The sequence below is a fragment of the Elephantulus edwardii genome, unplaced genomic scaffold (assembly GCF_000299155.1).
Source record: "Elephantulus edwardii isolate Elephantulus edwardi_28Jun2011 unplaced genomic scaffold, EleEdw1.0 scaffold00290, whole genome shotgun sequence".
In the NCBI taxonomy this organism is placed as follows: domain Eukaryota; kingdom Metazoa; phylum Chordata; class Mammalia; order Macroscelidea; family Macroscelididae; genus Elephantulus; species Elephantulus edwardii.
In genome coordinates, this window is record NW_006400040.1 from 1,979,588 (window position 1) to 1,991,997 (window position 12,410).

The window sequence follows — 12,410 nt, forward strand, 5'->3', positions numbered from 1 at the left end:
TCAAGGATTCTGAAGCTTCATCTGACATACTTTGGGAATGTTGCAAGGAGGGACTGGTCCTTGGAGAGGGACATCATGTTTGGGAGAGTGGAGGGACAACACAGGAGAGGAAGACCCTCGATGAGATGGATCAGTTCTGTGAGTGGAGTGGTGGGAATGAGTGTGTTTGAGACGGCGAGGTTGGCACAGGATAGAGCGGCATTTAGGGCTTTTGTACATAGAGTTGCTATGAGTCGCAAGCGACTCGATGGCACATAACAACAACAGCAACCATTGTTTAATGTTATTTGATTCTTCTTTTGCATATACAGATTAACTACAAAACACTAACAGTTTTTTATGCATGATCTTGCCTGATAGTTTAAAGGAAATTCTGTATTAAAGGACTGTTCATTAGTTTCATATTAACCTCACCTGGAACTGTGTGTATATTTAGATGTGTGTGTACCTGTGTGTGTACTTGTTGTTGTTGTTGTTTTTAGGTGCTGTGAAGTCAAATAGGACTCACAATGAGCCTATGAATGAAAGATCTGAACCCTATTTTATCCTGCGCCATCCTCACACACACTGACCACAAGAGCCCATTCCAGCAGTCACCATGTCAGTGCACCTAGTTGAGGGTCTTCCTCTCTTTCGCTGACCCTCCACCCTTCCCAGCATCATGTTCTTCTCCAAGAAATAGCCCCTCCTAGCAACGTGCCCATAGTATGTGAGGCAAAGCCTCATCATATATAGCGTGTGTGCACGCGTGTTCCCACACCAGGGATATTGCTGATGTCAGGTGGCCCTCTCTTGAAAGTAAAGAATGCCAAAAGGATGTCTTAACCTGTGTTTCATTGACTATATCAATCCACCTGATCAAGGGTCTTCTTCTCCTTCACCGACCCTACACCCTTCCTAGCATCATATCGTTTTCAGGGGAATAGCCTGTCCTAGCAACATGCCCAAAGTTTATGAGGTATAGTAGTTAGGCGATATGCCCAAATTAAGTGTGTATATTTATAGTTGTTATATTCCATCAAGTCGAATATGACTTATAACAACCTTGTGAATGATGGATCTGAACTATGCCACCACATCCTGTGCCATCTTCGTCTCTAATATCCTTGAGCCTATTGCTATAGTCACTATGCCAATCCATCTTGTTGATGGTCTTCCTCTTTTATAATGACCTTCCACCTTTCAAAAATGATTTCTTTTTCCGAGGACTGACACCTCCTAATAACATGTCCAGAATATGTGAGATGAAACTTGATCATCCTTACCTTTAAAGAGTAACCCTGACTGCACTTTCTCCAAGACTTATGTGTTTGTTATTTTGGCAATCCATAAGATAGTCAGTACTCTTCTCTAACATCAGAACTGAAAAGCATGGATTCTTCTGTCATCCTCATCCAGGATTATCCAATATTCATATGCTTAAATAAACAGAAAGACCATGGCTTGAATAAGAGACAACTTGATCTTTAAACCGATATCATTGCTCTTCAGCACTTTGGAGATGTTCTTGACAGCAGATTTTTCTAATGCTACGTGACTTTTGAATTTTTTAATTATTGGTACCAAAGATGTTGATTATGGATCCAAGTAAGAAATCATTAAGAATTTGAAGGGTTTCTCCATATCATAATGATAGACCCAGTGGTGAAGATTTTTGTTTCCTTCTCCTTTCTATATCAAGATGTAATACATAGTGAAGGCATAAGTCTTTGATCCTATACAGCAAGAATATTAAGTCCTCTTCACTTAAAGCAAGCAGAGTTTGTGTCAGCTGCCTAATGTAGATTGTGAATGAGTCTTTTTTATTCCTGCTAATCACATTCTTCCTCATAAAGTTCAGCTTCCCAAATGATTTACTCAGCCAGATTGAATAGGTATGGAGAAAGGATACAGGCCTGAGGCAGACCTTTCTTTTTAAATTTTTTTTTATTCTGCTATATTTACAAAGTTTGGATACATTGTATTTCACAAAAGATCCTTCCCATTTCCTTCACCTCGCCCACATGCACCCCTTTCTTTATTTTAAACCATGCAGTGTTCCCTTGCTGTGTCTGAACAGCGGCTTCTTTGTATATGTATATGTTTTAGATGAGCAAAATTCAGTGTTCTGGGATTCTCATTCTTCTCAGTCTTAGCCGTAGTCTGTTGTGCTTTACAAGGCAAATGCCTTTGCATAGTCAATGAAACATAGACATCCTCTATCATTCTAGTATTCTCTACTTTCAAACAAGGTCCACCTGACATCAGCAATGATATGCCTGGTACACAGACATAAACATATACATACATACATGCATATGTTGTTGTTGTTATGTGGCATCCACTTGCTTGTGATTCATAGCCACCCTATATACAGTAGTTCAGAAACTTGCTGTCATGAGCCAGTCTCACTGACTCCTACACAACTACCTCCAATGTCCTAGTTACTGTATCAAGCCATCTCATCTGGGGTCTTCCTCTCCTGTGCTCTATTTCCACCCTTCTGAGCATGTTGTCCTTCTCCAAGAATCAGCCCGTCCTGACCACATGTCCAAAGTATGTGAGACAGAACTTCAAAATCCTAGTCTCCAAGGAGAAACTTGGCTTCACCCTCTCCAAGACGACCTATTTGTTTTCTTTTCTGTCCATGGTATGTTCAAGACTCTTCTCCAGCACCACAATTCAAAGGCATCAATTCTTCTGTTATCCTTAGTCATTGTCGCATTCGCTGATACATGCAAGTAATTGCGAAGACTGTGGCCTAGATCAGGCACATCTTAGTTTCTAGATTGATGTTATTGCTTCTCTGTACTCTGGAAAGGCCCCTGACAGCATATTTACCTAATAGAGTTTGTCTTTTGATTTCCAGACTATTGGTGCCAAGAATTTGATTGTGGAGATGAACAAGCTGTAATTGTTAACAACCCTAGTCTCTTCTCCATCCATCATGGTGCTTCCAATATAAACATAGATATATATAATGAGGCATCACCTCACATACTTTGAGCATGTTGCCAGTAGGGGCTGTTCCATGGAGAAGGACATGAAGGGTGAAGGGATGGCAAAAGAGAAGACCTTCAAATAGGCGGATTGACACGATGACTGCTGCAGTGAGCTCTTGTGTGTTAGGAAGTGTGAGGATGACGCAGGATAGAATAGGGTTCAGGTCTTTCGTTCATAGGGTTGCTATGAGTCATACTCAATTAGATGACACCTAACAACAATATAAATATAATGATTCAACTTACTGTTTTTTTAAAATATAAGTTGTTCTCCTGGTGTTAGACATACTCATCTCTATATGACAAAGCTTAGGTTAGAAGAGTTTGTTTTTGTCCCTTATCCTTACTAGCATCATTTTCATACACAATCAAAATAAATAGTATCTGATAACTTGCTACTGGTGGTGCAAGTCCTCTGAATAGCATAGTTCTATATAGGGTGCTCTGGTAATCTAGTGGTAACAAACTGCACTGCAATCCCAAAGGCATGCGGTTCAGATCTGCCAGTTGCTCTGCAGGAGAGGTATGGGTAGTCTCCTCCTGTGTGATTTACTGCCTCTGGAAACCCACTTGAGGGTCTGCTACAGGTCAGTTCTGACTCAACGACATACAACATAAAACAAAATAGATTAATGGTGTACATGGATTCCAAGCGTCTGAAACATCATAGGGAAAGAATAAAGTAAAATATAGCTGAGCTCTTCTTTGATCCCATAATTGGGATAACAAGTAAGTGGTGTGTATTTCTTATATTCACTGGAATTTCTAATCAATGGAGGGTTTTTTTGGTTGTCGTTTTGGTTTTTAATTCTAATGTATTTTGTTTAGCTCTTTTGACAGCAAGTTTGTTTACCAGCAAAGAGGACTTGGACCAATTGAAGAAGATACCATTCTTGTCATAGATCCAGATTATGCTTCTGTACTTCATTCCAGTGGCAAAAATCTGTGAGTTATATTACTTATGTGTTATTATAACTTTTACTACATATGTAAGGCGATCTGGTGGTGATGTGGTAAGGAACTGTACTGCGGACCTCAAAGCCTACAATTCAAATTCACTATCTGCTCTAAAGAAGAAAGATGGGCAGTTTCCTTCCATGTAGTTTACAGCCTTTTAAAACTCACTAGAGGGTCTAACTCAACAGTACGTCACAACAACAACAACTGTATATATTGCATATAAAGTCTATCACTGGTCTGGCTTTTATCTATAACAGTTACAATCTCTGGAAAGACAGAGTTATATAGGAAGTAGGAGAAGGGTCCAGCTCAAGAAACCAGACAATTTAGTCTTTCTGTTTTCTAAATAAACCAGTTGACATTTAGTTTATTCTCGCCCATGGAAACCCCATACAAATCCAAGTAGAACTATATATGTGGGTTTTTAGTGCCTGATTATTTGGAAATAGACTTTTAAGATTCTTTGAGTAGATTAAGGACATTTCTTAGCAGTTCATTGCCCTAACCATGTGCACCACCAAGGGACTCCACTTACTATTTTCTAAATAAGTAATCTCATCCCGTGTCATTGATTTGACTGTGACTTACTGTAATCCTCCATCATATTTATGAGGCCGTAAATCTTTATATCAGGAAACTGCCTTATCTTTCTACAAGGAAACAGCTAATATGTTCAAATTACCAGCCTCTCATTTATCTGTCTGATATATTATGTACTGTCACCAGGGCTCTATATTTTCTAAATAGTTAGTTCTAAATCCTGGCTAAATATTATAATAGCTCGAGAAACTATAAAAACAATTCAGATTTCATTTTAAAGCTTCTTAACTGATTCAAACTAATGAGCTCTGGTGCCTAGTAGTAAGAATATGTGCTGCAATCCCAAAGGCACATGGTTCAGATTTGCTCCATGGGAGAAGGAGGAACAGCCCCCTCCCGTGCAGTTTACTGCTTTTGAAAATCATTTGGAGGATGAGTTATAGGTCAGTTCTGACCTGACGATGGCACACAAGACAACAGCTGATTCAAAGATAATCAAGATTGAAAGAGTCACTGATATACTAAACTAAGGAATTAATTTGCTGGTTAACTAGATCTGTTGATTAAAAAAATAAGTATAATCTTCATCAGAAGAGTGATACAACCAAACTCATCATGTAATCACAGTCAAGAAACAAATTTTCACCTCAGAGTTAAGACTAAACAAATACAATTTTTTGTTTTCCTTAGTATGTAATTTGGCTTTGAAAGCTTCTCATCATTTGGTCTTACTCCTGGATAGCATTTGGTAGTAAAAAAAGTTGGCTGATGCCCATGGTCATTGAAAGAAAGGGACAACATTTTAACCTAGCAGCTCAGGGCCTATAATCTATTATTTATTTACATAGGCAGAGAAGAATACCTTCCTTCAAAGGCGGGGAGCCATCAGCCTTGAATCCAGTTGTACAGGGAGATGATAATAATAATAATGTTTTGAGTGTTTAACAGGATTCTGGGAGGATGATTCAGGGAATACATTCTAATACCAGCTCCATCACTCAGTGTGCTTGAACCTCTCTTTTGTGTTCTACCATTAATCAGAAGCAGCCACATTCCCAAAAGAGGAGGAGGGAACAAATGCTGTGAAATCAGCTTGGCCATCAGTGGGGTCTATATTGAAAGCAAATCATAGCCCTCCCATTCAGTTTCAAGGTGAAGCTCTAGTTTCATTAATTAATCAGGATTAGGGTATTATAGTCTTGGCATGTGAAAAACCCATATATTCAGACTAGAAGCCTATAAAAATAGCTTGTTAGACCAGAAACCACATTAAGATTTGTCTCTTTATTAACTCCTTTAGCCTTTGGGTCCCTATCTCCCTTACCTTACACTTCTCTTACTCTTATTGTTTAAATTGATTTGTTGACTAGAATAACCTTTTCTAATGACTATCCACCTTTCTCTCTAACTTTGTTTAGATTAATATAATCAAATTTTGCCTAAAGTTGTTTTTCTTGGGGTTTACTATCTTTATTTAACAGGTCCTCCTAAAAAATGTTGAATAATAGGTTTAATATTTTATATTAGTATAGCATTGCAATGTCTTGCAGTATATTTAAAATATTCAAATTGCCTGTGTAAATAAATTTATGTTTCCTTACAAAATTAATTTTTTTTCATATATGTGTAAAGAAGCAAAGCCCTATGCACATCAAAAAAAGTTCTACAGCAAGGTAAAGAGGAAATGCACACGCTGGGAAAAATATTAGGCAATGACATACCTGATAAGGGACTTAATCTAAAATTTCTAGAATATACTAACACTTCAACAAGAAAAAGGTAAACAACCAGTTGAAAAATGGACACAGATTATAAAGGACACTTCACCAAAGAAGACATCCAGATGGCAAACAAACACATGATGGAATGCTCAAAATCCCTAGCTCTTAGGTGCAAATCAAAACATCTATGAGATATTATCTCACCCCAGCAAGAATTGCAAAGTTCAGTAGGGCAACAAACAACTGCTGAAGAGGTTATGGAGAGATTGGAACTCTTATTCACTGCTGGTAGGAATGTAAAATGGTGCAAGTATGAGGCAAAGAGGTCTGGCGCTTTCTCAAAAAGTTGGAAATAGAAATACCATTTTACCTAACAATTCTACTATTGGGAATATACCCTAAAGAAATCAGAGCCACAACTGAAACAGATATATGCAAACCATGTTCATTACTGCGTTATTCACAGTAGCAAAGAGCAACCCAAGTGCTCATCAACAAATGAATGGTTAGGGAAACTATGGTACAGTCACACAATGGAATATTACACAGCACTGAAAAACAATGAAGTCATAAAACATTACACAACATAGGTAAGCTTGGAAGACATTATGTAAGTGAAATACCTCAATCACTAAAGGACAAATGCTGCATAACACCGCTATTATAAAATAGGACTGACATGGTGAGTTGAGCAGGAGAATACAAAAAGAGTAGATATATAATAAACACTTTATTGGAACAGATGAGGGAACACTAGTCTGAAAGGAATGTATGATTAGTTATTATATATATGACAGCAATCTTGTGCATTGCAGAGAGGACTGAGGAGGGGGAGGGAAGAAAATTTGGAAGAATAAATCAATGAATAAAAAGAAAAGTTGCTACTGTTACCTGTCTTAAAGTAACATTATTTTGCTTAATTATACAGTTGAATTGTAATTAACATTTGGCCTTGGTCTATAAATTTTTCATATTATTAAGAACTGCCTAAGCTTATTGCATGTCTCTGTCATAGAAAGTGTTTTCACTTAATTCATTTTGGTCTTCTCTGTAGTGATAAAGTACATATTTGTCAATTCATAAATTTATGTTGCCTTTAGGAATTATTTTTAAAAATACTTTCTTCGTGTATGTTCGGGAGAAATATATATGTAAATTAAGATAACTATTTTGTGTTTTGCAGGTTTTATTTGCCACATGGCTTGAGTATAGATAAAGATGGAAATTATTGGGTCACAGATGTGGCTCTCCATCAGGTAATGTACTAATTTGGCAGTTATTCAAATAAAAGCTATCAGAGTTATGCTTTTAAAATGCTCTCATTTTCTAAAAATTTTTGGTCGGTTTCTATACCCAGTAGATTTATAACAAGATATGAAATAGCTACCTCTGAAAAATTTTATTTGTTAATTTGGCACTAGAAACAAAATAGTATAAATTATGAAGTGTCCTTTCTCCTCTGGGTTGGCAGTAGATTTGAGTGCAGGGATGGAGCCCAGCTATGGTCATGATGTGACTATCACTGACTTTCCACATTTGCTTTTTCCGCTTTACCCCTCAAACTTATTTCTTCTTACCATTCATAATTTATGTATTCTTTTCTAAACTACCTTATTCTATAAATTGAGAAAAATATCTAGTGATTATATTTGTTGTTGTTGTATACCGTTGAGTCAGAAGCAACCCATAGCTGACCCTCCATTGAGTTTTCAGAGGCAGTTATTTGCATGGGAAGAGATTGCCCATCCTTCTTCCACCGAGCAACTGATGGCCTTGACTGTGTGCCTTCAGGATTGCAGCACAGCTTCTTGCCACTAGGCCACCAGAACTCCCTAATTTATCTATAAGAAGTAAAGTTTTAAAACATGTTAAAGCAGAAATATTTTGTTTTCCAAGAGTAGTCAACCGCAGAATAGTCAGAAGGTGTTCTCTTTCCTTCAAATAGACTTAAATTTAAAACTATTTTTATAAATAGGTGGCAAAAGACTTATAGAGGACAGGGATTATAAGATGGATATAAACATTATTTAGCTGTTACATCCACAACCTGCAGACATCTATTGCTCATGTATTATCCTAAGTGCATGATACTATTTTTCTTTAAAAGACAAAAAGGAAGCATATTGAATGAAGTGAAATAAAATAATCATTGTATTGTCACTGTTTACCACTAAATAACAGGGTGGTCAAAAGAAAAAACAAGTAGACCTCATTTATGAAAGGAAAGAGATCAAAGACTTTCTAACTTTCCATAGAGTTCTACAATATACCTCCTTTTAAATAAGTTTCTCAGAACTTATATTCAAATTTCCCTTAACTGAGTCTTATTAGGACAAATATTGCATAAGATCATTGTAAAAATAGAAGAATAACTAGTAAAACATAAATGGAGGGTGAGCAGGCGAAAACCACAGGCTTGTGTAATTTGATGAGTGGAGTGTGCTTGAGGGTAAAGGAAATGGGAAAGATCCATTAGGGACCTGTAAAGTTGGAGAATGGTGAATATAGTTCACTGATGATTAATTTTATTATTAAACACAAAATGTATGGGAATGATTGTATGAAACACAATGTGAATTAAGGAAAGTTTCAAACACAATGTATACAAATTTGTGTGCAAACCAATATAAAATGTATTTTTTTAAATTTTATTAATTTTAATGAACATTTACAGAGATTTGGGATCTCCATTCATTCATTGTTGCACTTTTGTCCCTGTCTACCCCTCACCTCCCCTCCAGTTTGCTCTTCTCTTTGAAAAGAAAAATTTCTTCATTGGTATACAGTCTCCCCATACCCTCCCACCCCCACCCCCAGTACACTTCCCTGTGCAACCCTCATTCTGGACTCTTGTGATAACCATAATACCCAATCATATATCGCTTTTATCTCTTTTTTCTGTCATCTGTTTCAATACAGTATACAAAACATTTTCTTTAGTAGTGGTGGGTATATATTAAAAAAATATATATGCAAAATGGATAAATATTTTCTTTCCTTCAAAAAGGTGTTCAAATTAGATCCATATAGCAAAGAAGGCCCTTTGCTGATCCTGGGTAGAAGCATGCAACCAGGGAGTGACCAAAATCACTTCTGTCAGCCCACTGATGTTGCTGTGGATCCAGAGACTGGAACCATCTACGTATCTGATGGTTACTGCAACAGTCGGATTGTGCAGTTTTCACCCACTGGAAAGTTCATCACACAATGGGGAGAAGGTACCTAAAGAAAAATGTTGATTTCGATTTCTACTTCTTAGCTAATATTAACAGGAACAGTAGATACAGTGACTTCCGCTCACAGTCTGTGAGATGGATTGTCCTTTAGAGTGAGGAAAACAGGATTTCGGTGTGCGCTACTTATATACAAACAATCACAAAGAGCTCATATGCGGACAAATTCTATTACAGAAAAATTTGTCCTAATCAAATACCTTTCTCAAACATTGTTGTTATTGTGTGCCATCAAGTTGATAGCTGACCGTCCAGCAAGTTTTCAGAAGTGGTAAATCAATAGAAGATTTTCCATCTGTCTCCCACTTTATACAGATATGGAGAGATCATGAAATAAATTTTAAAACATATATATTTTCCCCTTTTTCAGAACAGTAATGGATTACTATCATGAATATGGGAAATTACAAGAACACAATATCAGTCCTTGGGTAATTTTATAAATTGTATATCTGAGATTTATTTCTTATTCTTTAGTGTCTTCAGGAAGTAATCCTAAACCAGGCCAGTTCACTGTTCCTCATAGCTTGGCTCTCATACCTCATTTGGGCCAGTTATGCGTGGCAGACAGAGAAAACGGCCGGATCCAGTGTTTTAAAACTGACACCAAAGAATTTGTGAGAGAGATCAAGCATGCATCATTTGGAAGAAATGTATTTGCAATTTCATATATTCCAGGTATTTAGAGAGAGAGAGAGAGAGTGTGTGTGTGTGTGTGTGTGTGTGTGTGTGTTTGCCATACTATATTCTTAAAATATCTATTTTATCTTCATGTGATCATCCTTTTTTTTTTCTTGTAAAGGGATTGAAAATGCCTTATGTATTCAAACTTAAAATGTCTTAAAACTGTCAGTGCATTCAACTCATTTTTATCTAAAGACTATTATCTTCAAGTCAATTCTGACTCATAGCAAAACATAAGAAGACATACTAGAACTGCCTCATAGGGTTTCAAGGCCATTAAAGCTTTACAAAAGCAAATTGCCATATCTCTTTCCTGCAAAGTTCCTTCTGGATTCAAACCATCAAGTCTTTCAGTTAGCAGTCATACACTTTAACCATTGGTCCACCAGAGTCCCATTTGCAACTCAAGTGCCACTATTCTTTGAACATAAATAATGAAGAATTCAAACTTTTCCCTTCCATTATTATGAAATTTCTTAGAGAAGTTAACAAATTGCAGTTCAAGATGGCAACAGGATGAAATTTCAATCAGGGCAGCTTCTAAAGTGTGTCACATTTTCTTTAGCCTTGTGGCTTTAGACCAGTGTTTCAAAACTCTCTTAGTCTTGACAATTATATTGTCCATTTCCCTGCCAACCTCCCACCCATGCCAAACCCTCCAGCATGCTTGAACAATGGCCTCTAACTCTGGATCTGTGAGGTAGCTGTCTGAGGTCATCTGTCTCATTTCAGGTCTTTGGCTCTCCTCTGCTCCTACTGCTCTCTTATAGGCCCTGGTTTGGCTATAACAGGACTTTCCAGCCCCAAAGGGGCTGCTGCTTTCTTCTGCTAGGAGTGCAAATCTCAGATTTCTGCTGCTAAACTGGCTCAATGTAAACATGGTAGAATGTAAAACTAGCCAGTTCCTTTATGGATTATTAACATATCCTATTTACAAGATAACACTCAGTCATATAGCAGGAGACAATGACCAAAGTAAGCCATTTGAAGAGTGGACTTACTAGATCACATGGTACCATCTAGCTTATCTAGCCGTTGTCCTTTATAGTTGAAGGATTAACTGTTATTTTGTAGTGAATGTCCTCGCTTGGTCCAACTTATTCAGACAAAGAATTTAACTAGGTGGGAGGGAGACAACAGAAGATTGGCTGTGGACAAATCCCCTGATTTGGGTCTGGTTATGCTCTGCTCAAAAGAATCCCTGCATAAGGTGATATTTTGTTAGGACATACATTTGAGAAGAAAGGTGAAGAGATCAGATGAAGAAGACAGTTTTATTAGAAAAGATACCTCAAGAGAGTTTCTGAGAAGGGTCACTCTCCAGAGGTAAAGAAGTGAAAAAAGATTCACTAGGCAAGGCATGGCCTAGTATAGCTAGTTGGCTTTGAAGTGTGATCTTAATTCTAGATTTGAGTCTGGGCTGATAGGATGATGTGGTGGGCAGTTCAAATCCATTGTTCTTGTCATCATGCTTGGTGACAGTCATATATATATATATATATATATATATATAGAGAGAGAGAGAGAGAGAGAGAGAGAGAGAGAGAGAGAGAGAGGGAGAAAATGGGGGGGGAACATTATTTATACCAACTATTGCAGTCAGAAATTAATTAAACATGTAACCAAGATGAACTAATAATAATAATGGGTGACTGGACTATGAAATTTGGGAACCAGGAAGAAGGATCAGTAGTTGGAAAATATGGATTTGGTGACAGAATTGAAGCTGGGGATAGAATGATAGAATTCTGAAGAATCTGTTATTTATTCATAGCAGATATCTTTTATAAGAAACATAAACACAGGCTGTACACATGGATTTCACCTGATGGAATGGATGCACAGGAATCAGTTTAATTATATCAGTAGAAAGAATTGTTGGAGAAATTAAATATCAGCAGTGAAAACTAGGCCAAGTGCTGATTGTGGAAAAGACCATCAACTACTCATATGAAAGTTTAAACTGAAGTTAAAGAAGATGAAAGCATATCCACAGGAATCAAAATTTGATCTTGGATCTATCCCCCCTTAATTTAAAAACAAACTTAGGAATAGGTGTGAGGCCTTAAATGAAGACCAAATGAGCTGTGGGAAGATATCAAGAATATTATTCATGAAGAATGAAAAAAGTCAATACAAAGAAGGAAGAAGAAGAAAAGACCAAAATAGATGGCAGAAGAGCCTCTGAATATTGCACTAGAGCACTGAGAAGCCAAAACAAAGGGAAGAAATCAAGAAGTTAAGGAGCTGAATAGAAGATTTCAAAGTGCAGCTCAGGAAGACAAGTCAAA

The 12,410-nt window shown here is 37.1% G+C and overlaps 1 protein-coding gene across 6 annotated transcripts in view; it reads left to right on the forward strand.

Annotated features, from left to right (window-relative positions):
• Positions 1-12,410, forward strand: part of PAM (peptidylglycine alpha-amidating monooxygenase) — a 313,806-nt gene that overhangs the window by 273,770 nt on the left and 27,626 nt on the right. For all 6 annotated transcript variants that reach the window (XM_006900674.1, XM_006900675.1, XM_006900676.1 and 3 more), the window contains 4 exons: positions 3,810-3,926; positions 7,386-7,458; positions 9,210-9,420; positions 9,913-10,113. In XM_006900674.1, coding sequence (XP_006900736.1) covers positions 3,810-3,926; positions 7,386-7,458; positions 9,210-9,420; positions 9,913-10,113 — 602 coding nt within the window. The remainder of the gene's footprint in view (positions 1-3,809; positions 3,927-7,385; positions 7,459-9,209; positions 9,421-9,912; positions 10,114-12,410) is intronic.